General features: G+C 41.1%; 3 protein-coding genes across 6 annotated transcripts in view; 1 reads left to right on the top strand and 2 right to left on the bottom strand.

The window, feature by feature from the left end:
- Positions 1–774: 774 nt before the first annotated feature.
- LOC108143250 lies at positions 775–5733 on the top strand. Of its 3 annotated transcripts, XM_017267559.2 has the most exons (6): positions 775–979; positions 1066–1767; positions 2480–3269; positions 3798–4152; positions 4222–5085; positions 5147–5733. In XM_017267559.2, the coding sequence occupies exons 2-6, from the start codon at positions 1093–1095 to the stop codon at positions 5217–5219; spliced, it is 2757 nt and encodes a 918-aa protein (XP_017123048.1). In that variant the 5' UTR covers positions 775–979; positions 1066–1092; the 3' UTR covers positions 5220–5733. The 3 variants fall into 3 exon arrangements, with proteins under 3 accessions (XP_017123048.1, XP_017123047.1, XP_017123046.1); XM_017267558.2 differs by having other exon boundaries at positions 1071–1767; positions 3798–5085; XM_017267557.2 differs by having other exon boundaries at positions 3798–5085.
- Positions 5734–6258: 525 nt separating this feature from the next.
- On the bottom strand, positions 6259–7294 carry LOC108143139. Its single transcript, XM_017267386.2, has one exon. The coding sequence runs from the start codon at positions 7123–7125 to the stop codon at positions 6508–6510; it is 618 nt and encodes a 205-aa protein (XP_017122875.2). The 5' UTR covers positions 7126–7294; the 3' UTR covers positions 6259–6507.
- A 569-nt stretch (positions 7295–7863) lies between these two features.
- Positions 7864–27443, bottom strand: part of LOC108143258 (tyramine/octopamine receptor) — a 36836-nt gene continuing 17256 nt past the window's right edge. The window contains exons 2-4 of one of the 2 annotated variants that reach the window (XM_041708342.1): positions 10906–12355; positions 10788–10873; positions 7864–9364 (exon numbers count right to left, since the gene is read on the bottom strand). In XM_041708342.1, the coding sequence (XP_041564276.1) occupies positions 8972–9364; positions 10788–10873; positions 10906–12250 (1824 nt within the window). In that variant the 5' untranslated portion in view covers positions 12251–12355 and the 3' untranslated portion in view covers positions 7864–8971. Of the gene's footprint in view, positions 9365–10787; positions 12356–27443 lie in introns of both variants that reach the window. The other variant, XM_017267569.2, reaches the window with a different exon arrangement.

Raw genomic sequence — 27443 nt, 5'->3', positions numbered from 1 at the left:
CAAAAAAATGAAAAAAGGGAAGTAGTGCAAATAAAACTCAAAAACACGTAAAGTTTTTATTATAAATTTATTCAATTATCTATGATTCAAAATGGTTTCCAAGGTTTTGATGTAACGGTTCTAAAAGCTGCTCATTTTGTGGTCTTTTTTAACAAATCAACAAATTTTATTTTATTTTTCGCATTTATTTTATTCTATTCCCTTTTTTTTTTGCTCCAATTTGATTTTTTGCTTAGTTTGTTTTGCAATTTTTAAAGCCTGAATTTGGTTTTTCTGTTCTAAAATACTTTTTTTTTGAAAGTTTCGATGATATAACAGCTGTTATATCATCTCTGTTATATCTGTCTGGGGTAAAAGCCGCAAAACTTGATCCTATTAAATTTCAAAGGGTCAAAGGATAGATCAATTAGCCCAAAAGAACTGAAAAATCATTGTTCTCTCAAAAAATTGTAGTAAAAAAACTTTTTTAAATCTTTTGTTTTTTTACCGGGCAAGGAAAAAGGCTTTTAGATCATTTTTCCACATTACCTGCGGCTGGTAAAAATATATCTTTTAGGGATTTTCAAATGCCGTAACACTTTGAAACCAGAATAAATAACATTTACAAAATATTTGTACCAAATAATTTGTTTGGTAGTATATTGAATACGTATAAAAGCAGTCGAGGAAAAAACAAACCTTTTTCAATAAATAATTGTAATAATGTAGTCAGCACTGGCGGGTATCGATAACGTGTGGCCGATAGTGCCATCGATAGCGCCATCGATAGCCTCCGCTCAGACGTGGTTTTTCCCATTTGGCAATGCAGCAAATACGCGGATGTAACGAGACGCCGAGCTCCCCGTGCCCTGGAAATAAACAAACGTAGTTTAGTAGTCCGCAGGAGTCAACTTGCATGTGGATCCAGTGAAGGAGCGAGAGGAAATCGTGCGCTGTCTTAGTTTCGGGATCGAGGTGATCTCCGCCTGGTGTGTTTTTGGTAAGTTCAAGACCTGGATGCGATAAGAGGTTACTGCGCAATACGTTGCACGAACCACCAACGATCTCAACGATCTTCTTCCACAGAGCAGCAAACGGAAGCAAAGCAACGCCATGTCGACGGCGCGGAATTCCGCTGACCCAGCGGATCTGGCGCTCTTGGTGGGCAGCAACAACAACAACAGTGGCGGCCGCAGCCGAAGCGGCGGTACGCCCAGGAAATACAACACCGCCGGTGCTCCGAGCTCCATCCGAATGTGCCCCGCCAGCAATGTGAACAACAACCAGGGCCAAAAGCAGCTCAACTCGATCTGCCAGCGGGTGCAGGCGGGTCACAAGCTGATGATCATCATGCGCGGTCCTCCGGGATGTGGAAAAAGCACGCTGGCCGAATCTGTGCTGCGTCAGGCCCACCTGCTCGAGCGGCACAAAGTGCGCGACTTCGTCCTCAGCACCGATGACTATTTCTGGACGCGCCATGGTTACGAGTTCAATCCCACCCTGCTGCCAGCCGCCCACGAGTGGAACCAGCGACGTGTGCGCGAGAAAGCCGCCAGCGGCTGGAGCCCCATTGTCGTGGACAACACCAACACGATGGTGTGGGAAATGCAGCCCTACGTCCAGGCCGCCGTACGCCACGGCTATGTCCTCGAGCTGCTTGAGCCGCAGACCAGCTGGAGCAGGTCAGCCAGCAAGCTGGCGCAGAAGAACACCCACCAGGTCCCACGGGAGAGCATACAGCGCATGCTGGAGCGCTACGAGCGCACCACTGCGGCGGACCTCATCCGGGTAAGGTCATACTTATTTATCCATTTTATTTAAGTGCATAAACAAGGAAATACACAGTCCATAAGTTTTCCAAACGCTGGGAAAAAGATTTAGGGTAATTCCAAAATGGTATTATTGTTAAATTGTTTAAAATACGATTAGCTTTGTTAAATTGTTTAAAATACGATTAGCTAGCTTTAAACAACTTATTCGTTTTATAATAAAAAATAAAATAGGTGCCGAGTATATTGACAAAAAAGCCTTGGCTTCATAGTGAAAATATATAGGCCACTGATTAAACAAATAATAAGCAAGTAAAAATCCTATATTGTTGTAGTGATTGTTTGAAAATATATAGAGTAAAACTTGGAAAAAATCGAATCAGATTTTTTAGCCTTGTAATTGTGTTACACAGTTTTTTATATTGCGGTCCACACTAAAACCAATACAAAAAAATATTTATTAATTTTTATAATTTTTATGTTAAGTGATTTAAATTCGCTTGATTTGTAAACTCAGAAGATGCCTTAACTAAAAACCACTCTTTTTATCAATTAACTTTCCATTAGTTTTGTAAAAATTGTGTTTGAAATTATCATTGGTTTTGCGCTACATAAACTTTTTAACGATGAGAAATGGGTAAGCTGAAATTTTAAGCGATATTTGAAAGCCGATCACTTTGGATAAATTTAATAATAATAAATTTAATTATTGATTCTTTTTTGTTTTGCAGTTATTGAAGGAGACAAAGTACACTGTGGACCTGCCACAACTGCGTCAGCATCCGCCTCTTCCCGCCGTGCCTGTCGTCACCAAATTTGAGGAGAACAAGTCCTTGGAAGCCACGGTGCCAGCGGCAGAGCAACATACCCATAAGCTGAATGCCAATGCCCAGAGCTGGGTGCCCTACGAACAAGGAGCGACATCCTACTGGTCCCAGACAGCGGACTCCACTGATTCAGGAGACTCGGTGGTTCCAGAAGCATTGGCTGCTCAGGCTACATCAACGTGCGAGTTATCGCTTGTTGAGCTTCTTCGGGGAGAGAAAAAAACGGAGGAGGCGCCACCAAAAGCGGATTCCAGTGAGGCAAAGCGTTTTCAGAAGCACTGCTTAGACTGCCGCAATGAGCCCAGAGGCTTTGCTCTTCTGCGCCAGATGTATCCCAACAAGGAGCTGACGGGCCTCTGGGATCTGTTCGTCAAGTGCCAGGCCGACGTGGACTGGGCCGTCGATATTCTGCTCAAGGAGGACGAGCTGAAGGCCGCCACGGGATCGGATCAGTTCGGAACAGAGGATACCGTGAGCAGCGAGGAGGCGCTGGAGTTCCAATGCGACTGTGACAAGTCGGTGCCGAGCCAGGAGTCTCCAGTGTGCACTCCCCCTCCCCTCACCTCGTCACCCACTCCGCCGGCTTCTAAGCCTTTAAACGCAGCCAAACCGCAGCGCCAGCCTCGCAACAAACGCACTTCGGCGCCCACCAACAAGGAGTTGCAGCTGCAAATCCAGAATTGCTTTGTGTTGGGTGAATTATTCACTTGTTGTTATTAAACATTATTAACTAACTAAGTACATAAGCTCCAGAAGAACATTTGAATTTTAAACACAGCCATTACAGTGTATATGTTCTTGACCATGTTCATAATTTGCCATCGTCTTCCTTCTTTAGCTCATAGTCAATCGCATTAGTCGGGTTCGCACAACAATATGATATACATAAATGCCATAGAAAAGAGGTCTATACCTTTTAAAGTAACTAAGTAAATCCGATATAAACAGACGATCCTTTTTGATAGCTTTTTACTCATTTAGACTGCCGCAAATTTACATTTAAAGCCTGTTTTAATGCCCTTCCTTTACCAAAAATAATAGTATATTAAACACTTTAGTTAATATAAGATTTATTTTACTCATTTAGACTGCCCCAAATTTACATTTAAAGCCAGTTTTAATGCGTTTCCTTTAAAAAAATAATAGTTTATTAAAGATTTTAGTTAATATAAGATGTATTTTAAGATTTCAAGCAAATGCTAGAATTTCTGATATATTTCAGGCGACGAACAATACTCGGAGCACACACGCAAAATCCGCGACATCCGTAATGGGATTCTGGATCAACCGGTTGGACCCAAATTGCCAGAGGCGCTCGAAGAACCGGACCAGGATGAGCCGGAGGAGCAGGACCCTGAAGACAATACTCTGCTGGAAATGGATCTGGGTGCCATGCTTGTCGAGCAGCTGCGCGCTCAGTTCCAAACGGACGACGAGTTGTTGCCGCCGGAACAGGAACTGCCCGCCGCCACAAAAATATTCGTTCCGCGCCAACTGGCCAAGCAGCTATACATGCTCTGGATGGAGGCAGTGTACAACCAGCAGGAGGAGCAGCGCCAGCAGACACTGCGTGATGACGAACAGTTCGCCCGCTTGCTCAAGCATCCGGAGTACGCTGAGTGCAGCGAATCCCCGAGCAACGTGGGCGAACTGCTGGACATGGAGCTGGCCTGGAGCATCTACAACAGCGAGCAGCTGGCCGCCAAGCAGGCAGCCGAGTTGATCGCCCGCAAGCAGCCGCCCAACGATATTGCCACCCATCTGACCAAGATGAAGCTCTGCGAGACGTTCCCCGACATCCCCAGCGACACGGTGCTCGAAATCTTTGCGGCCACCGGCAGCAATTATGGCCAAACGGTGGAGGTCTTGGACAGCAATGTGCAGAGCGCGCTCAGTGGAGCGGAGCTGTATGAGCAGGCTCTTCGCGAGGGCGTTAAGCTTAGTGAGCAGGTGGCGCTGGAGGAGCAAAAACAAAAACAAGTGCAGCAAAATTCCGCCGGTCAAGGACAGGGTCAGCGTAGCAGTTCCAGTTCATCCACCACGGGCAGATCGCCGCTGCTGCACGAGGAGGCCAAGTGTGCTGCCCTGCGTGACTTCGAGGAGACGCGTAACATGGCCGCCCATCACTCCCAGCTGAAGGCCGAGTGCTATTTGAAGGCCAAGCAGGCGGTACAGCGCGGCAATGGCAGCGTGGCGCTCTACTACTCGGAGATAGCCAAGCTGCACAAGCAAAAGATCGACGTGTTTAACCAGCGGGCGGCCAACTGCATCATGGAGGTGCATCGCCACACGCAGAACAATCCCGATCTGTTGGATCTGCATTATCTGCACACCGTAGAGGCGATTAGCTGTCTGGATCTCTTCCTCGACCGCCACATCACCGTGCTGCGCAACTCCACGCGGGTCTACAAGCATGTCTTCATCATCACTGGCCGAGGACTGCACAGTGCCAACGGAGTGTCCACTATCAAGAACCGGGTGAAGTCCAGATTGGGCGAGCGTCGTTTGCGGTGGGTGAACGAGCGTATTTTTGTCGATAAAATCCATCTAATCAGTGTGGTACCATTTCAGGTGGCAGGAGGTCAATCCGGGACTGTTGCGCGTCAAGGTTTTCTCGGCGTCGCGTCACTCGAAGAACTTCTGATCGGAGGCGATACAGAGTGGGCTTGAAATTGCCATATAGGACCATATATAGGACCATATAGGATCGAAGGCAACGAAGAGAGAAGCGCGATGACTACCTCATTCGTTACTTTAATTTTGTATCAGTGCTTACAAAATTCAAAGTTCTTAGTTAATCCTTTCCCTCCAAATCTTGCCCGCTGTGTATTAATTTGAATGTGTTCGAATAACCAATGAAAACATTCCCGAGTTTATTACTCTATAGTACTTGAAATGCTCGTCCCCATTTTCGTTTTAAGCGTTTAGCTATGCTTCCAAATTGCAGTTCGTGTAAGACGCGAACTCGCAAACCACCGCTGCAAGTGGCTTTCCAGTATCTTCCACCAAGATATCAATTCACACAAAATACTTATGTACATATTTTACTAATATTTTGTACAAGTACCCCAAAGACATGGTACAATTAGTGTAAGAACCCTAGTTTTAAGGTAAACATTGTCCAAAAATTATCATTAAAATTCCGTTTGGAATGCAAATCTTTCAAAATGTTCACCTCTATTAGACTATCTGCGAAATTGTCGTGCCTTTAAAATTGGGAAAACTATATTACAATTTTATATTTACACATTCGCAGCAGCAAAGCAATATATATTTTTCTATTGCGGAATAAACCACATTGTGGCTTAAAAATATAAACGTACTGGAAAGTATAGAAATCGGTTTTAGAAAATAAATCAGTTTTATGAAAATTAATATTTTTCCTAAACTTATTATATCCCGCCTTAACACACTAATCATCCTTTAAGTATACCTAGCAATATTAGGATTTTTGGGTAAATATTTAAGCAATGTGGTTAGGTTATTAAGAACCATGTGTTGATCTAGCGAAAACCCCTTAGTTTGGTCTTAAGACGAAAGACCTTCAGGTTTTTTTAAAGATTTTTTTGACTTCTCAGTGGAAATTTTATAAGCGTTCTCGATCCAGGTATCGCGGATTAGACGACCCATCCGCCAGGCTACCTGCACCATCTGCCAGCAAAATGCAACCGAAACTTGGGCTATTGTTTGGAACAAGGAAAGACAATCTTTATTTACCACTACACAAACTTGTGGCCCGACATCGCAAAATGCAGGGCACGTAGCTGGGGAGAATTCAAGGATCAGCTGAGGATACACACCAGAGTGTACACCTGCTGGCTGCTGGGGATGGAACCACACTTTCAGGTTAATCTAACTTAGTCTAGAACATCGATGGCAGTCTGAGCGCGGGCTCCATGGCTTTGGTTGGAATCGGTTTTGGGCGGTGGTCACTATGTGGGGTCCTTGAGCGGCGACGGCGCTGGCGACTGGTTCTCCTTGCCGTCGTGCAGACGGTTGCCGATGGCCATTAGCTCCATGAGATTCGCCCGGATGCGCTTGGGCGTAAAGCGTGAGCTGCCGGAGCTTGTGACCTTCTCGCGCGGTGGTGTGTTCAAGAAGACGCCCTCGAAGATCGTCTCCAGGCTCGGGGATTCGTCACCGTCGCTGGGCGGACTGATCTGGGCGTTGATCTCGCACAGCGCCACGAACTGGGGGTCGTTGTGGCGGGACGGCTCCTCATCGTCGGCCAGAAGCTGGTGCCGCAACGGTTGCTTGGGCGTCTCGATGTCGGACAGGTTGAGCTCGTCGATGGGCGATGGGGTTCGTCCGTGCGGCGAGAAGGAGCGGATTTCGAATGCCGGCAGCTCGTCGCAGCTGCCATCCGGCGACTGTTCCTCGCGCTCGAAGGCCAGCGACAGGTCGCTCTCGCTCTCCATGTCCACGGAGGACACCGAGCACTGCAGGCGTAAGGATCCATTGAGATGCTCGCCCTCCGCACACGTTTTCATCGCTTCCGAGGTCTCCATGGTTTGACTGATCTCTATAGCGCGGCAGCTGCTTATATGCATTACAGGAATCTGTTTTTTTTTGCCTGCAACCGCGGCGAGATTTTCGCGGAAATCTGCGTCCCCTCAGGTAACCAATATTTGGGATCAAATTCCGTCCTTTTGCCGCCCGTCCAAACAATTTCAAATCTCAACAATTTAGTTTACAAGCCGTCAGTTCGCTAGGGATGGGAGACAGAGACAGAGACAGCTGCGCTACCTGAGCTGGCATCGTTCCCTGTGAATGGCAATCACGAGCAGTCGATAGCCGATAGTCGTGAGCATATCGCATATACCGGAATGATACTTACTTAAAATCTTAACAGAGTTGTCTTTTTTTAACATGAGCTGTTATCCAATGGCCTTTTAAATGACATTCGCTTTAATATTCAAATCCAAACACAAATTCAATATTATTTTTATTCATAACTTTAATTCGAATCTGTCTTTTGTTTGTTTCGTATATGCTTAGCTTGCTCGTTATTTGCTCGTTAAACAAGTTAATTAGTGAAACTATCGTACATCGTCGTTAAAAGACATAAATTGTGATATATACGATATAGCATGTACTCCAATTCGCTAACAATGTTGCATTTCGTAAAGTGCAATTAAACATTTATCTATCTTAAGTAAGTTTCGATGCGCAAGCTTTTAGCTGCACACTCAACACAATTGTTGCTCTGTCATAAAAACAATTAATCAATAAATTATTTAACAAATAGTTGAAAGCGTATTTTGAAAATATACAATTAAGTATAGTAGTTTGTTTTTTTGCTTACCTACAATTAAATTACATTTAAATACAAATCGTTAAAGTAATGCCTAGAAAACAAATTTTATTTCTTGGAAGTTTGTGTTTAGCTTAGTTGTTATACATATTTTGAGCGCAGATTGAATTTAACTAACACCGATTTGGTTTTTCCATACGCATAGGGTGAAACACGAAAGTTGCCACAAATCTTGTGTCTAAACATTTAATTTAATTATATTAAATTCATTATGATGATTATGATTCTCGTATGGGATGTCACTTATCCTGTATAATGTTTATGTATGGTTATGCAATTTGTTACTTTGTAATTTTGATGTTTTTCTTAGTAGACGTGTACGGCTGGATGCAAATCTCCTCATTTTTATCCCAGCACAACCCCTTATAATATGAGTATTGAACAGTTTTTAATTATTTAAGTGGGCACTAGTTTTCCCCAACAAAAGAAACAAGCCGAACTGAAAACAGAGGAACTTCTACACATAAACTTAAAAATATTTTAATGGCATAAAATGTTGTAAAACAAGCAGTTTCAATTGGCAAAATTTGATCATACAAATTTCATATGAAATTTAGTAGGCCTACAGAAAAGATCTGCCAAATAGGCTTTTAATTTAAAAAAAAACACTTTTTTTAATTCCTTAAAGACTTCCAAATTAAAAGGCCATATTATTATTATATTATTCTTGTAATGTTGATCAATATCATCGGATCAATTTCAACACTTTAAAAAATTCTGAAAACACTCTGTTGTTTGAAATCGCATTATGTTTTCACCATTTTTTGACTAGATTGGATCCAAACACAACATTAAATTAAACTATGGAAACATAAGAAAAAAAAGCCTAACCTAAATTTAAATTTAAGAAACAAATTTGTGTACAGTCAAAATTAAAGCCGTCGTACTTTTTTGGGATAAAAGCTTAGGGCTCAAAATTGCGATTTATGAGGAAACGAGCAGTTTGAGAAATTTGATTATTTGGTTCCACGTCGAAAGTTTTCAAGTTGGGGCTCAACTTACGACTGAGATCTTGATCTTTGCTGGTCGGATAAACCTCTATTTACGTTTGGCACAAACTCTGAGCAACACTCTCCGGGCGCTCAGTTCAGGCCCAGCAACCGCTTGAAAGCCCTCCGGTAGTCCAGGTTGAAGATGGTGTAGATGACCGGGTTGAGACCGGAATTGATGTAGCCCAGCCAGGTGATGAAGTTCTTGAACTTGTTCGTGGGGCAGCAGCTCTGGCAGAAGGGCAGGATGACGTACATGAGGAAGAAGGGCAGCCAGCAGATGACGAACACGCCCATGATGATGCCCAGGGTGCGGGCCGCTCGGCGTTCCTTCGACAGCGATATCTTCTGCTTCTCCTCGATGAACTGGTTCACTCCGCTCGGCTTCTTCTGCAGCGGCGTGGCGGAAACGGTGGCTGCCCCAGTCGAGGATTGCGGCGGGGTCAATTTGAGGGACGTCTGCTCGTCTGTCTGGGTCACACAGACCTGGGCCAGGTAATAGAAGAAGAAGAAGAAGGTGAGGGGCGGATTAGAATTGGCCATAAAGTGCTTTCTGGCTAAGGGTTTGTTCTAAATGTGTCGATACACGCAGAAAAATGGTGGACTGGGCAGGATCTAAAAAATCCTAATGGTATAAAATTTAATTTTTAGGTAAGAACATGGACAATTTTGCTACTTTTTAGGTAATGCGTGGACTACTTTTTAATGCCATTATTTTTTTAGAAACTCAGCCCCTTACAAAATTACAAAAATATGGACTATTTTTATATTTATTAGGTAATGTTGTATCTAAATTTTAGGCTATTGTTTCCTAAGCATATAGTCCATTATAAAAATACCAAAACATATACTATATTCATACTTTTTAGGCCATGTCTTTACTTAATTTCCATTACAGAATTCTAAATATAGAATGCATATAACATGAGCTTTGGGTTTAAAAAAAATGTTTCAGTAGGATAAAAATATTAAATTCTCTTTTTGGTAAAAGAAGCCAGAAGAGGATATGCATTTTACTAACTTTGTCATAGTTTCATTACTCTGGTAGGCTTAGAAATTTAAAAAAATCGATTTTTTTTCTTTTTCACTGTCCATCGCATCTGCCCCGGATTTGAAAAGTTTTAATTGTAAGTATTTTAAAAATGTTCGAAAGGGTCGAACAAATGGTTAAACAATATTTTTTGTTTTTAATTCGGCGCCGTTTTGTTATTTTTAATTTTTTTTTACAAGGACAGAAATCATGTCAGCGAGGACGCAGCGATTTTTTGAACACCCAACTCCACAGTCCTGTATCTTTGCAAATATTTATTTGTTTTTTTTTTGTATTCTCAAAATGTCAATAAAAACAATATCAAAAATTGTATATCAAAAATGTTTTTCTTTTCTGTTTTTTCATTCTTGAAAAAATGCTCAAAATTCAGGCTTCTAGACAAGAATACCCCCTTAAGTTTTACATTTTGGTCAAGATTTCTTCCCATGAAGCTACAAAATAACCAAAATCGTTTTAAGTTTATATAAAAAATATCTATTTCCTTATTTTTTAGTTCGTTTATCATTTTTTAAGTAAAAATGGAAAAATAAAGAACTCGTTTTTCTAAAGCTATTTAAGGATCAAACGTAAAAGTTCAAAGCACAAATGCCAACTAGAGTACGTTTTTTGATATTTAATTAAAAAATATGAATTTTCATGTCAGGATTACAAAATTTCATCTACTATAAACCAGATTCGCAGGACCTTGTGTTTTTCTAAGGTTTGGAAGTTGCTATTTTATTCACTTGTTTTCTTTTATTTCAAAGACCGTAGAGCTAAATTATTGGAGAGCTAATTTATTGGAGATATAGATATATTGGACTATAAAATCCAGACCCATATGGTGGTATCCTTTTGGTTTTGTACTGCCGCACTAACCTGTATGCAACCCTTGGCGTCGCTGCCACTTTCCGTGCTGATCTCGGCATCGGACTTTCCTCCGCCGGTCCTGCAGCCACCACCTCCTCCTTCCCCTCCCCTCCACCGCCACAGCCACCGCTGGAGGGCAGGAGCTGCTGTTCGCCGTGCGGCTCGCAGGTGGACGAGGACTGCGACTTTCGACCACCTCTGGCCTTGCCGTGCTTGATCGAGTCCTTGATCTTGGCGCGCCGCGACTTCTTGACCAGCACGACTACGTGCTGCTGCTGCTGCTGCGGATCGCCGTGGCTCTGTGATCCCGTCCTCGCCTTGGAGCCCTCCTGCGGCTGGTGGGTCTCGCTGCTGATGCTCTCCTGGTCGTTCTGGATCATGGGCGTGGCGAACTGGGCGCGATCCCTGCCGCAGCACAGCCAGCTGGCCAGGAGACGCGTCTTGGAACCGGAGGCGGAGGTGGAGGCGGCGGCAGGTGAGGAGTTGGCCATGGGCTCCAGCTCGGCGGACTTGAGCGCCATCGTGTTGAGCTTGTTGGCCTTGGCCCGCTCGCGCAGACGCCGCCGCGTGGCCACGAAGATCTCGATGTAGACGATGGTCATGATGGCCAGCGGAATGAAGAAGGAGCCCAGCGAGGAGTAGATGACGTAGCCGCGCTGCGAGGTCAGCTCACAGGGCGTGGCACTGGTGAACTCGTCCGGCCAGTCATTCCAGCCGATCAGCGGCGGACTGCTGATCAGCAGCGAGAGCAGCCACACACCGGAGATGAGCAGCAGGACGCGACCGACGGTCCGCTTCTGGGCGTAATTGATGGGGTCCGTGATGGCCCAGTAGCGGTCCAGGGCGATGGCGCACAGGTTCAGGATGGAGCTGGTGCAGCACAGGACGTCGCAGGTGAGCCACAGTTTGCACAGGTGGATGCCGAACTCCCAGCGGCCCAGGATCGAGTAGGCCACATTGAAGGGCAGCACCAGCAGCGCCACCGTGAGATCGGCCACCGCCAGCGACACGATGAAGAAGTTCTGGACGATGCGCAGCGGCTTGTAGGTGAACACGCTCAGGATCACCAGGATGTTCCCGATGATGGTCAGCACGATGATGACCGACAGCACCAGGGCGGTCAGCAGGGCCTCCCACTCCGGCACCGCCAGCTGCAGGCCCAACACGCTGGTGTGCAGTTCCTCCACCTCTCCGCCGCACTCGCCGCCGGAGTCCGCTTCCGCCGGAGTTGTGCTCAGTGCCGCCGCCACTGTGGTCAGGCCATCCACCAGCGAGCCGGATATGTTGGACACTGTCTGCCCTTCCACTCCCTCAGCCGCATCCGCATCCGCATCCGTATTCGTATTCGTATACGGACGTGTGGCATCGCTGCTACCGGATTTTGCGGTACTGACGGCGGCCGCAGCGGTTAGAGCCGCCGCCGCCACCGTTGTGGTGACATTTACGAACAGGATCTGATGCGCCGATGGCATCACGCCCACGTGCTCTCTTTGGGCTCCGGTTAGGTTCACATGCGCCTCGGCTGAAAGCGGACGGAATGTGCGATGTGTGCGGCTTCTTGGCTTCTTGGCTTCTTTCTGAGGAGAGAAATGGAGTGGAAAACAGTATTAATGTGGTTGCAGCACTGCGGATGGAGGTTGAGTAGCTGGGTTTCTTTTAAGCAACGTTTAAAAGACTTAAAGTAAATATACACTCTAAAATATTAAAAACAAGAAAGCAAGCTAACTTCAGCAAGTGACTATTGGTATACCCTTGAATGCCTATAAGTTTAACAATAGTGAAAATTAATAAATTTTTGGTTTTGAAATTTTGTAAAGTACAAAAATTCTCAGATTAGGATTTACAAATCTGATAATATTTGTACTCTAATTCTAAATCAAAACAAAAATTCTCAATTTGAGTAAAAATTTTCAGGAACGTTAAAACTAAAATTGAGTACATAAGTTTTTTTATACAAGCATTTTGTTTTCAGAATGAGAATATGACAAAATATTTCAGTTAAAAATATAATTCCTATTTGCTTTTAACGTTATTGTTTGAAATACACATAGAAATTTAATTTAAAAACGTCAGTTACCCCTTTCAATAATTGTTTGTTTTTAAACAAAACATATAATTAATGGTTTTATTAGTAGTTTGCGTTTTATAAAACTATTTTTCATTACGAAAAGCAAATTCAAAATTCAATTCTTAATATTAGTAAAAATATCTTCAATGTGAGTTCTTAGGAGAAATATGTACTCAAAACCAGTTAATCCTCATTTTAAGAGTTTTAGTTCCAAATTCGGAACGTCGGAATTTTTTCTGTGAAGATACATTTAAATCAACTGAAAAATAGCGAAGTTATAATTGCTTTTCATATATTATTCCGTTTGTTTTAACGGAAGCTATATTTAATCTTTTAAAAAAATCTTCTGAAAATTGTAATTATTTGATGGTTCAGACTTACGGTCTTAATTTAATTCAAATCGCAAAATTATATCATTAATCTGCCAAAATTGAGCTGAAAATTTTGTAGCTTCAATGTTTTTAAACAAATACGCAAATAAATGAAAATGTAAGTGTTTTCAAGAATATTTTTGAAATAGCTGCAAGGGCATATAAACTTTGGTTTGCCGCAGTTTGCTTCCTTTCTTGTATTTAGATATATTTGATCCACTTCTTGTTATAAATACTTTTAAAAAATTATTCCAATCTTAAAACTTTTATTACGTCAAAGACCATGTTTCTATGGGATCTTCTGGCTTAGATTAAAAGTTATCGACTTGACCATTTCCCATAGTATTGTTCGACTTAAGTCCTTTTTTTTCTCAACAATTGCATTGTGGATCATTTAAAGGCTCATGCCTCGGCTCTTATTTAACGTTGGCGGGAGTTGTTGTCAGCCATCATCGATGGGTTAAAAGTTTTGCCATCAGGCCCAAGCAACAAATTGCACGAGGCAATCAGGATTATGTCAAATCCAAATTATTTACAACTTGTCAATAAGCATGCAGCACAAAGGACATTCGAATGACGGGTCGGACCGAACGAGGAAAACTTGGTGGCAGTCGGGAAAAAAGGTCAAGTACACTCTTTTGTCAGAAGGTCATAAGCAATTTAAATGACAAATCTTGTCGCATTATCTCTGCTTAAGATGAAATATTTAAAAGCAATTAAAAATGTCAAGCCAAAACAGTTGGTCCTAAGTAATTTTTTTCAAGACGTTCGTGAATATCGTGGACCATGAACTGCGAGTCCTTTCGCTTGTTTTTCTCAATCAATAGATTTCCACCCACCACCCACTCCTTAGTCATCGAATAATTGTTGCTCTGCTCTTTCACTTGACACTTCTATATCCGCTAAGCGCTGGCCAACTTTACTGGGTTTTGCTTTCGAGTTCTTTTTATCCCTCGACCATGCCTGATAGCAGTTGAAAGAACATTAATCAAAATAACCCGCTCATAAACCGAACTGGACTGGACGGAGTCCTGAAAATGGGGAAAGGAAGGAAAAACTTTGAAGCAAACATTTTCATTCAGCAAAAATTGTTTTGCGTTTTTTCGCTCCACGGGCGGCTGAAGTGCGGCTGACTGCCAGATTGCTAATGCCCCGAATGCTACCTTGATTTCTGTCCGCAAATGTAAAGCTTTTAGTTGGGCAGCGGGAAATGGAGATATATTTTCCGGTTTTCGGTTTCTATTTCATCCACAAATAGGCGGGTAAAAAGTTTTAAGCGATTTTTAGTTGGTTGAACAGCCATATTTGAACACGATTTGAGTTAAAGGGTGGCTTAGCAAAAAAGAAAAACACGAAGAACTTATAAAAACTACTGTAATAAGTATGTAATACTTTCGACGGTCCAGTAAAATAACAAGATTTATAAATATATACAAATTGGTTAAATATAATTTGATGATGGTGTGGCGGTTAGTTTGTCTACAAATACACAGCAATGTTTAACAAGTCCGAATAACTTAAAGAATTGATTTCTCACCATTAAATGACTTACATTAAAAAAAAAAAACAATAACAACATCTGTTTGAATAAAACAGCTTTCTTCTCGTTTGTGGCTGGTGTGTGCAAAGAATTATACTACCACTGGTAAACAGATTTTCTGCTGGAATCTACGCGACATAATTGAATATCTCGTGGTCGATGGAAACTTCTGGCCTGTCCTGGCCGCCGGGCGATAAGCTTGTTACAAAAGCTCCTGATTAAGGAAATAGCGCCCAAAAGCAGCCCAGGAATTGTGTTTGTGTTCGCGTGAGTGTGAATGAGCAGCTTAGGATAGTTTGTCCCTGGCTTGAGTTCAGTTGGCTTCAGTTGGGTGGAATGGGTAAAAGTTTTTTGAACTCGTTATGCAGTCGCTCGCAAAGGAAGCGAAGCGACCTTGACTGAACGAACCCCATATACATAAAACTGGATACATATGCACACACGGACATGTCCTTTTTGGCAAACTTGTCATTAGCATTTGTGTGCTTGCATCTGGGAATGTAAGAAGCTACTGTGCCAAAGTTTGGCAACTGAACTTTTTTTTTGGGAAAAATCCAATAAGCAACTTAAAGGCTTTTCCTTTCCTGCTTTGGGCAATACCTTTAGTGTGTCAAGCAGTTAAAGAGTATCCGAACGTCGACGGCAGCAGCGTGGCAGCTGCTTTGTTTTCCTCAACTGTGCGCCGTGTCAGGCTCATTAAATATGCAAGAGTTCTGGCATATCTGCAAGATACACGCATCCTCGAATCTAGAAACACCCAGAGAGCTTTATTTATAGCCATCATTAGGCACTTGGCCAGCTAAAAATACAGGAGGCCCAATCGCCTTTGATGCTGATCAAGTTTGCCGCACATAAGGAAAAAGATACTAATAAAGTATATTCACAGGCACATGCATCTTGGGAAATTTCTGGCATTAATTGGCATTGATGGGTGTGTGGGCCACGCCCTTTTCTACACACCTCAACGCCCCGCCCCTTCGTGTTTCATTTCATTTGCATGATTAATGTGGCGTACAATAATTCCAGCAGACACACAAGTAAAATTTCATCGTTCAAATACACGGCCCCCAAGAAAATTACGAAATTCATAACAAACAAAATGAAGGCAATGAAAATGCTTCGCTTTGATTGCGCGGCAAGCTCTTTGAGCTGCAAAAATTTTAAATATTTTACGCGTAATTAAAACGGATGAAATTGATTGGAAATTATGAAATGTTTTCGTGCCTAAGTAAACAACTATTGGACCCTCAAAGGAATGTTGAGTTAGAAAACTGGTGCTGCTGCTCTACGCTTTTCCTCCCACTCCCTTCATGGATTTTCCACTCTCTGAGGCAATAAAAGGCCGCTGATCTGGCGCCCAGTTGACAACTGGCCAACCTGCAGATACGACTCGTTCGCCAATTTCAACAAACCACCTGCGTTCATTTTCTGTTCTTGCAGTTTCTCCTTTTAGCAGAAGTGCACTAGAAAAAAAACGTTGAGTTCGAATGGCAAATTCTCCATTAAAACAACATTTATAAATCGTTATTCGGAAATATTATTTTTTAATTCTCAAAAACTTTCTGGAAGAGTTCTCATTTTGCTATCCCCTGTAAATAGTCAATTTTTGCTTGATTTCAAATTTCTTGGTCTGAATTTCAGTGATGAACTAACACACTATATTTTTGTTAGTGTACAGGAACTAAACTGAAATGAACTAGGCCTAAATGAAAGGCGACCTGTACTCAATAAAATGCAATTCGAGTCGAGTTGAGTTGGCATCGGTGAATGAAAAATGAGTGAATGGGGGATGGGGGGATGGCCAGCCCTAAGGCCTTATCCACTTGTGGGCAGACTCTGCGGTCCATTCAGGGCACTCACGCACTGGGAGCACCCATCCAAACCATCCCACCCATCCAACCCATCCAACCCACAGCTTTCATGCAGCTTTGCGCTTCTATTACGCGACTATCGATACAGTTTTGGGATACAGAAATTGGATTAAGTGGGACACTTTAACACGGGGCCTCTGTCTGGATCGCTTAATTTCCATTGGGCTGGGTGAAGTATTTAAGCATGGCCAAAGTGTGCCAAACACTATATCCGTTCACAAGTTCACAAGGGCTTAATGCATTTTAAAGAACCAGAAGAGCAGCCATACATTAAACCACGGACAGGTTGCAAATTTGTTTACGTGCTGATGTGGAGTTCTGTTTGGCTTGTGGATTTCGGTTGCTTCTTGGGTGTCCTCTCTGTTTTTCCGCTTTTCACGCTTTTCCCGCTTTCGTTTTTGGCTTTTGCATGTGCCATGTGGGAAATATCCTCGCCCGATGCCAGTTTTCCTCCTTTTTGTTTGGCAATGACAAGAACATGCAGATGTGAGAAGCAATTGGTCGGCGGACGGTGACGGGGTCGTGTGATAAAGGCATGTGCGAAATCGGGGCTGCTTCCCAAATGAGCAGCAGATTGATGGAGCAGAAAATATTCCCCGTAAAGTAATGAGCGCTGCTGCCTTTGCTTCTGCTGCCAACTGGCTGATTGAACGTAAATGGGGCCAACAAATTGGGTACAGATTTATAGTTTTTTTCAAACGACTCTAAAGTCACTTAATCCCAATTTTTTTGTACTCTGTTGCTCTCTCATGTACAAGCTTAAGTGCCTTAGAACTCTTTTGTCAGAATCAGATTTAAACCAAAAAATACTTGTTAAAACCCTCGTTTCGCCAGAAAACAAACAACCCCTTTTTGTTGTCTGTTGCAAATGTACTTAGCTCGTTTTCATAAAATATTATCGTTATGCACAAAAACATACAATCCATTTAATGTAAATTAAATTTAAATTTAAATTTAAATTTTAATTAATGTAATTTAAATTTAGTAAAGTCAAATAAAATTGTCTTATCTGCCACAGGATATAACCCAAACATTTTTAATTTTATTTATTTTTATGTTTTAATTGTTTAAACTTTATTTTACTTATATAACTACATTTATTTGGTTTTTAATTGATTTTTATTGATTTGAAATGATACCATTAAAAAAAAACTGATTCTTCGACGAAGCGTTTGAGGGCATAGTAATTTTTAGTCCTTCGAGATGTAGTAAAACAAGTTTTTGATAAAGGTAAATTACGGGATGTCACGATTTGTTGAAAGTATACTAAAGTTCTAAAAACCGTCCAGGCGGTCAAGTTAAGGTCAAGAATTCTATAAGATAAATGTGAGACATGGTCATACCGTTTTAAATTAAACAAATAACGGACAATTGAGTTCAATGCAACTAGTAATTTAATTTTATTTATTCATTTTCTTGTTTAAATGCTGATTTGGATAGCTTTAACGCAGAGCGAAGCCATTTCTTTCCAAATTCGACCACTTCCTTTCAGACGATGTCAATTGTTTGCTGGACGTGTTGAAATGTCAGCAATTTGCAATCTATCCGGTATTCCTGCCCTCCGATCGGGAACCTGAATCCTGGCACGTTTTGGCGAGTTAATGCGGACCCGGCTACTCGAAAATTGATGCGTACTATGACAGAATCGTAGCAATCGCAGCGGCATTGACAGAAAAAAGGCAGAAATGTCAGTCCGGTGGAAAGGAGGACAGATAGATGGATGAACTCAGATACCTGCAACTGATAAACATGAAAATCATCATCATTGGCAAAAAAAAAGTAAACCAGCCATGTAAACTGCTAGCTGCACATGTACAGGAGTGTTTCAATGTGAAGTTGTGTGAGGTCACGCCCATATAAGTACAGTTCAGCTTCGATAACTTTAAAAAGCATCTATATTATAACATCCTAAATTTTATTAAAGTTTTTATACTAAAGCCATAATCGGAACCTAAATTATTTGTTTATCTTAAATAATTTAGGTTAAAATTTGATTTAATTGCTTTGTTTTTTTTACTTAAGGCATCGACAATGTTCAAAGTTTGATTAATATATTCACATAATGCAGTATACCAATTTTGTAATCAATTCGTTAGCTCCTTTTTTTCGTTGAAAAGGCGAGTCCTTGTTCTGGTAACGAGCAATTTGACCAAATAGACGAATAGTACATGGAGTAATCAGTTTTGCTACAGCTGCGGAAAATCGGGCTGTGGAAGTTTCTCTGTTCTGTGCATTCAGAGCTGTCAGTCAGTCAAAAGTTGCACTCGAATGCACATTTTGTGCCCTGCGAATCGAACACTATCCTGAGACCCATCGAACTTCGCAGGACGCGGACTCGGCCAGAAGGATGCCAGGTCCTGACAGCGGCCCAAAGTTGCAAATGGAAATGCATTTTCCGCTGGCACACGTCCAATGTGGGCGCTTTCATTGCAGATTTCGGCTCCAAGTGCTGCTCGACCATTGGGGATTGTTGAAATATTTGCAGGGTTCTTGCATATTTAAGCTTGATGAGCGTGTGCTTAGCATGATTTGAATTCGTTTACCTTTTCTACTTGGCACTCGTGAATATTTGAGCTAGTGGTAAGTTTTTATCACTGGCCATAAGTCAAAACTACAGCACTTTAAGTTCTTTCTGTTTAAAGTTTCGCCACGTTTGATGTCTTTCACCCTTTTTAATCGATTCAGCATGTGCTTGCTTTTATGAATGGACGGTCGGCTTCCTGTTTCCATTTATTCCCAGTTAGCTGACCCTGAAAGTTCTGTGTTTGTTTTGGCTTACGCCAAAATGTTGAACTATTCATGAATTGATTTCCCGTTTTGTTTGTCCACCGGCACCGTGGCTGCGGCACCGAAATCAATTTGTAAAACTAATTAAGGATATCATCTTTCTGGGCCGAGTCGAGTAAGCTTGCGGTCGCTTCCAATTAGCTAAGAGCTATGAGTATTCTCCAGAATGTTTTCCAACTTGGAGTTCCGTTTATCTTTGCTTTTGGCTGGCCAATTCAGGCGGTCGATAAAAGTCAAGTGAACAGCGCAAAGAATTGTGTGGCTGTATTTAGCTTTCAAACATGCACGGCTTCAATTGATTTGATTTTCAATTTGATTTGATTGATTCGCCCTTTTTCCGTCTCTGTTCGTGTTTTTTTTCGGTGTTCAACCATTTGCCACTTTTGATTTTTTGCCCAAACAAATCAGAATGCCCACAACGGGAGGCGTTTTATCCATTTTTCCTTAATTTGGTATGCAGTTTTTTGTTTTGTCTGTCTGATGATTGTGTTGCCAGAGGTCATGGCATTGCAAATTGTGTTCGAATGGGTAGCTTGTAAACTTGTTTGATTGCAATTTAGCTCCGATTTGATTGATATACAGCAGCAGATGGTTAACTTAGCTTATGGCCACTCAACCTGACTGTCTTCGGTGCCCGGTTATGTATCGAATTCCGAGTCAATATGCCAGTGCCCCTTGAGACCAGAGACCAAATGCCAGCATCTGCCTCCCAGTCAACTCATGAGCTCTTTGCTAGGCCATACGCCAGCTGCTTCATGCCTCGTTGCTCTTCACTTAATTAAACATTTTCGTTTAAACAATAGACTTGACCACTCACAAGAAAAACAAAGTTCAATATGTTTTGGCTTTAGGGGCTGCAAGATTAGCGCTCCATGGGGTTCGTGCTCCAAAAAGAATAGGAGAAAGCCGCAAAATATTATAAGCATTGTTATGGGAAAACTTTCTGCTGACCAAGATGAGAGCGAGAGGAGTGCTATTTGCACTTTTCTGACCCCACTGCGTACGTGTTGAGAGGATTGATTGAAAAGCTATGGTCGATCGATGCAGTCGTAAAAACTAAAAGGACATCGGCGTCGCACTTTGCGCAAGCTCATTTGTAGGCAAAGTGCCCACACATTGGGTCAAAGTGGCGACTTCCAGTCTACACTCGAAGAAATTCGGACCAGCTCTATGGCTTAAGCTTCCTTATAAAAGTCTCCCAAAGTAACAAACTTTAGCATGTACACAAATAACTATTTTAAGTTTTTGAAGTAATTTGTAAAAAGGTTAAAAATAAAGTTAGAAACATAAGACATATATTATATTAGACAATCACCCATTGGATGAAGCCATGTCCAACTATTGTTTCACTTGTAAGAGCTATAAAACTTTTTATAAAACATTTGTGAAGCTATGATAGAGAGAGCTGAAATCAGAAGTTATAAGGAAATTGCAAGCAGTCAGCTATTTCTTCATGTATGTTCTCCACAACATTCGATTTTATGTTTTGGCGCGGTAATACAATTTTTGGCGTCATCTGCCGGGGCAATGTTTATTTTAAGATTGCTTAAAAGAAGAATCAAAATTTTGAAACCTTTGACCATATAAAGTATACAAATTTCTAACTCTGGGAGAGTTGATCTAATCGTCTGTCTTTTCGTATCGTATAGCTTTTTAATTTTTTTTTTTATTTTCAAGATACAGTAATGGTTTAGTATTCCAGAATTTCGATTTTAATTTTTTATATTTTTATATACATAACAAAACGAGAAATACGGTTTTTATTTTATTAATATCAGTCAATGATATCATATAGCTGCCATAGAAACGATAGAATAATTGAACGAAAAATCATTTTAACTTCACTGTTTTCAGTCATATACGCATAAAGCTGCAAGGGTATTTTAACCAAAGCTAGCATCCTTCCGTGCTTTTATTTTAGTTTTTGCACCAAAAATTTGAGCCTTGTGTATTTTTAGCCCTCTTACCCGGCTATAATAACTTTCATGTTTTTATGGGGCTAAGAAAAACAAACAACAACCGAAAAACTTAACTGAAAGTTTTTGTTAAAAGAGTATTGCTCTGGTTACCAGTATAAAGTATGTGGTATTGTTAAATGAAGAGGCTTTAAGTTAATCTAAAAATAATCAGTCACGTTGTACAATAAAAACAATTTTTTAACAAATGTACAATGCAACATTTTTTTTAAGTGTGATTTAGTCGGTCCCTCAGACGATTGCAATTGCGAATAGCAGAAAGCAAAACACTGAACATATCCAACCAGAACTGGGCAGACGTCCCCATTTCTATAAAAGCTTCTTCGCAGCTCAATAAAGTGGGACTGTTTATGGACTCTGGCATTGATTGGGGGACATGTCTGGGCATTTGGCAATCGACAATCCTAATGCGACTTGATTTGTTTCGACTACATTTATATTTTTCTGATTGCGATTTGATTCCTGCAAACGTGCCGTAAAAAGTAGCCGAATTAACACACATAAGAAGTTTTCCACTTAGCTCGGTCGTCATTTCAGTTGGTTTCCTCCAACCTCCGTCCTCCACCCTATGAATAAATGCATCAAAATCAAAACGCAGTCAGGACTTTTTTGTTTTTCCGAATTTTCCCTTTACCCTGCTGGCTTGCTTTCAAATTCATTGCATTGCTGTTGCCATCCAGTCGATAGTTGATGATGATCATCAATATGGGGCCAGAAAGCAGAGAGCTGCAGCTCGTAGCTTGAGAAACTGGAGGCATCCCCGCAGTGGCAGCTTTGACATTGAGCGTATTTGTCAGGCACACCAAACCGAGTCCCCTTCCAACAATTCCCCAATTGATAGTCGACTTGGTCGGTGTTTGTGTATCGGATGGGGTCGGATGGGGCAGGGATGTGCTCGCTACGTGCCTGGCAGTGGGAACCCGTTGCCTTTGACGTTGACTGCATGCGACAAAATTTACTTGTTCGCATTTATTACATGCAATTTGGTGGCCCAGTGGTGTTGCCTTATGTTGTTTACTCAGCCAACTACATTCCTCCCAATTCTCGGAAAAAAACACCAGAGAGATGTGATAACTTTGTTGGGTGGACGAGGGTAAATGGGATTTGAGAACGGGAAAGCAAATAGTAGAGTCTAGGACGATCCGTCAATTGCAGATGCAGTTGTATTTTCGTTGTAAAATCTCAAACGAAATCAGTCAAATAAAACTATTGATGAATACGGTAATGTTAGAATTTTACTCCATGACATACAATTCATTATTTCTTCTTAAATTTATCAAGCCCCTAATGTCCTTTTTATAGCACTTATTGTGACACATAAGCTATCCAAAAGCATTATTTTTTTTGTTGCTTGCCAGTTTGTTCAATTATTTGACACCTCTGATAATAATATTCGATGAACGAATTTAACTACTCAATGCACTCATTATAATTTCCCAGATACATTTCCGACTAAAAAACAGCACATTAAGTTAATCTAAGCAAATGTATCAAAATGTCAGAGCTGCAATAATATCGAGCACCTGACGGCTGTCAGAGGCATGATGGATTAACCATATATGTAGGTTTCGACCGCGGGAGATAGCAAAGTCGAATGATAATGCAGAACAAGGGGATTAGTCAGAAAGCCGTGGCATTGACTATAATTTCCCAGAATCAGAGATAATCTATGTGCCTTGATTCGTAGGAACAATCAGTGCCTGGTATTTTGAAATAACTGTCACATAAATATATCGTTTTAAGATAAATCTATCTGTATTGTCTGAGGTTTTGCCTTCGGCCATAAATTTTCCGCTCGATTTTTCACAGCAATTGCGTGTCCTATGGTCCGAATATATTTCCACTGTCATATTTTCTGCTTTCGCTAGCCATGACATGTACATGGCCTATAAATCATATTTGGCAGACCATTGCTCCGTCCACCCGCCCACTCCACACTCTATACTCACTCTATCACTTGCCACTGCCATTAGGAGTTTGTTGATAGGAAAAAGTTAGCATACCCTTACACCCATCCCTATAAGGAGCCCCTTTGGGTGGCCGAGTACTATAGAGTGCTAGAGTGCCAGAGTTCGGTTCCATGCTCTCACAAATCACTTGAAATATTATAGTGCTTTGAACAATTTGTATGCATCGAATGCAAATATGTACGAAAAGTAACGTACGTCTGAATGATATATTTTACGCAATTATGCCGCCCCGATTGTTGTTTATTGTCTGCTCGTCTGACAGTGGCTTCTCTCTCATCTCGGTCGCACATGTCCAACTTATTTTATGTTTGGTCCAACTTTTCCCTTGCTTTTGATGCCGAGCAGCTGCAGGTGTCGTCGCACTTGAACATCGAGCAGCCAAAATCAGGCAACTGGTTGTCAGCTACCAAAATATACATACATACAACAAGGGAAACTTTGCCTTCTAAAGTTTAGTGTTTCAGCAATTGCAGGAAATAGCGCAAACTTTCGAGCGCAATGGGCGACGAACTTTTAAATAAAAATATTTAATGTTTTATTTAGTTCACTCCATATCGCATGAAAATTAAACTCAATTATATATAGGATGACGGAACATTTAATGCCTGTGTATCCTGTAAAATTCTATGAGATTATATTATAGTGTCAGCTTTTTTTTTACTTTTTATTTAATTTATATTGCAAAAAATATCGTCACACATGCTGTAGACACTGCTTTTATACAATAACACCACAAAATATTTTGTACGTTGTCAACAGTGCTTCGTTTATTTTAAAAATTAGAACAACATTGCAAAGTGCAAAGTGACCTCAATCAGCTTTTGAGGTCAAGGCCCTAGAGTATATTGTTTGTAATTGTTGTTTGAATTCAAAAAGTTTTATTTAATTTGATGTTATACTTACATTTTGCACTACCTTTATTTATATCTTAGCAAGCTTGTTTATCACGGATAATAAAAATTTAATTTTTCATAACTCAATTTAAATGTATTGCCCAAACTTCCTTTGTCTGTTTTTTCCAGAACGCTGCTCTTCCAATGAACACTGATTTCCCACCAGAACCAAGACGTTTTGCTAAATGTTTTCGCATGATTTGCCCACTTGGTCAGGCAGAAACAGGCCTCCACCTCCCCCATCATTCAGCTCATTTGCTGCCCGATACAATTGTCTATATATTTAGCCCACGGTTTTCGGTTTTTTTGTATTCCCCGTTTGCATGTACCGCAGAACAAAAAGAACCAGCGGTATCCATAAATAACAGATTCGATTTTTTAGGTATCGCCAATGCCCCAAGTAGTGTGTCGACAACTTTACGAGTCCACATCGAGTAGGAAGAGGACGGAGGGTGAACGCCTCAAGTGCCTTTTGCTTTTGTTTCGCCTTTATTTTTCCTGACGAATTCAACAAATATTGACAACGTGCGTGCCAAACACAAAATAAATCATAGTCGATTCTCGCTTTTATTTTCCATTTCTCGCTTTTCCTCTCGTATTTATTTACATGCCGGAAGAAGAACGCCGAACGGCAACGGGAATGAAAATGAAAATGAAAACGAAGTCGACAGCAGCAGCAGCGGCAGCGGCAGCGGCAGCGGCAGCGACGCACGTCATTAACAGCTCGTTTTCCCAGGGGGAGGGGCTGGGTGGTTGGGGCTAGGACTTGGGTGAGAGGGTGTGCGAGTGGGTGTGGGTGGGGGCCTGAGGCGCATATCTCTGTGTCATATTGGGTTCGACTCTTGGGGCCATCTAGCAAATCGAAACAAGTTTGTACATTGGCATGGAAACAATTTTGTACTTAGCATTGAAATTGTTTGCTACTTTGATTTGGCTGAGGAAGATAGGAAGTGGGTTGATTGCCTTAGTGAAAGTTCTGTTTTTCTATATGTATCAATCTGAACTGACAGTTGTGGGTTCTTCATATTTGTCAATGGATGAGAAATGTACTTAAATATAAGTCTTTTTCAATAATGATTTCACTTAAATCACAAAAATAACTTTTAAAGATGAAACAGAAAAAGTTCGGTGGGTTCATGTTGTTTTAATGACTACAAACAAGAGAGAATACTATAGTCGAGTTTCCCGACTATTAGATACCCATTACTCAGCCAACAAACCTCAAACTTAGTATTTCCCCAACAAAACAATCGAAGTTAAGGTGTCAAACTGCATAGCCAACACTAGAAGCTAAATGCGTGCAGCACCCCCACCTCCCGCTAACAGTTCTTTCGTTCTATCTGTCTACATAAGCGTTTACTGGCAGAGCAGCCGCCGAGCAGCGCTAGAGGCGCGGTTGCACAAGCAGTTTTCACGCCTTTACTCCACGAATAACTAAAATTTATCCAGTATTGGGGATTTTGTTTGTATTACATAAGATTGGTTATATAAAATATCGACACAATAACAAGTGTCACGGCTATTAAATACATATAAATAAATAAATATTACAGCAGTCCAAGACAGGAGAAAAGAGCGCAAAGGACTCTTTCGATTTTTCCTTCAATTATATATTTATCTTATGGCACTTGCCTCGCCCCTTTTATTTTTGTTGTGCGTCTTCCCAAAGTTTTGGCTTGCCTATCCCTCAATTTCTTTTGTGCCCGAAGTTTTCCCATAAAAATTAAGTAAATTGGCTTACCAATTATCGCAACTCAATAACAATTAGCTTCGGATCCACTTCTTCTGGGCAGAACCTAGAGTGGCTTTCATTTTTGCTTAAGCACTACTTTGAGCAAATACTAAGCTTAGATTAAGCTGCATATATGCAGGATTTGGAAATTAATGAGCCCTGAATGTTGCCAAATTATTGATGGCTTTGGCGACAACAAAATGCAAGTTCCAAATGGATTCCGCTCCTCCTTTTGCTCATTCCAATCCCAAGTGAGCCGCACGGAGCACACAAAGCAAATTAGTTACGCCTAATTTGCAATTCATTGCAGGCAACAATTGACTTTGCCAATGATACAATTTGAATACGTCCAACCCATCAGCCCTCCGACCCCCACGACCTTTAACCCTCATGCCACATGTCGATGGATGTTGGAGGCTGTCTACGAGCTGCTCACTTTCCATGTGAACGCCTCAAGAGCCGTCTAAGATGATTGATTTTGTGTGCCTAAGTGAAGCGGGGAGCAAGGAATCAAATTAAAAATCCTCACACCAATAATACCCACAGAGCGGGGAGCTGAAATTGCGGTGTCGATCTTGCTCACTGTGAAATTCAAGGTCCATTGGAATTCAAATTGAGTAAAGATGATGTAAAAGTCACACTTCCTTTAAACATTTTGATGTGTCTGCTGTTAAAGACTATTCAACATATACAATTATTGCTATGTGAGCTATATGATATAGTCGTCTTATTAAGCTTGTTCCAACTGCAATAAGAAGACAACTTTTTAAAACTGAGAGACTAGTTTGATATCTTAAAAAACAACAAAGACATATTCATTTTTCTATTATATTAAATATAGTAAAAAAGTAAAAAATCAGAGATCTCAGACTATTTGCAATCATATCTGATACACTTTTTATGCACATGCACAGTTAATTATAATTTGTTAAGTCGTGTGTTACGCAGTTAAGGAGTACTTTTCAAGACATACTTTTATATATGGAAAATATCTTCGTGATCAGCTTTTTATCAAGCCAAACTTTAAACATCTTATTTTGTATGTTTACATCCAAAGCTGTCCTAAAAACGTGAGTTCTTTAGAAGATAATGAACGAACTTGACAGAAATGACAGTGTATAAGGACAATAACTTAAGAAGCGAAAAACTAAGAGAATGATGGCTAAACCAGTAAATAAATCACATTAAAATATTTCGGAAACATCGGTAACGTGACAAGAAAGTAATCTCTAATGTGAATTTCCTCTTAGGGAAAATAAATCAGGTGTAACATTACAGCAAATGTAAATCATGAAATGAAAATCACTTGTATATATTTGAAATGCCCTGTTCATATCGGTTGTAACTTTTATTTAAAACAACAATATTTCGTGATAAAATAGTGAAAGTGCCCAAAAACAATAATCTTTGAAAAATAATTGTATTTTTGTTAAGTACTAACAATATTATACAATGTA

The sequence above is a fragment of the Drosophila elegans genome, unplaced genomic scaffold, assembly GCF_018152505.1.
Source record: "Drosophila elegans isolate 14027-0461.03 unplaced genomic scaffold, ASM1815250v1 contig_208, whole genome shotgun sequence".
Taxonomy (NCBI): Eukaryota; Metazoa; Arthropoda; class Insecta; order Diptera; family Drosophilidae; genus Drosophila; species Drosophila elegans.
This window is presented reverse-complemented; position numbering and strand designations above follow the sequence as displayed.

Excerpts from the sequence above, each read along its gene's own strand:
- LOC108143139 (XM_017267386.2), bottom strand. The coding sequence starts at position 7,125 with ATGCATATAAGCAGCTGCCGCGCTATAGAGATCAGTCAAACCATGGAG.
- LOC108143250 (XM_017267558.2), top strand. The coding sequence starts at position 1,093 with ATGTCGACGGCGCGGAATTCCGCTGACCCAGCGGATCTGGCGCTCTTG. Across the intron at positions 1,768-2,479 it reads CTGCGGCGGACCTCATCCGG|TTATTGAAGGAGACAAAGTA; the intron begins GTAAGGTCATAC and ends TTTGTTTTGCAG. Across the intron at positions 3,270-3,797 it reads CCAGAATTGCTTTGTGTTGG|GCGACGAACAATACTCGGAG; the intron begins GTGAATTATTCA and ends GATATATTTCAG.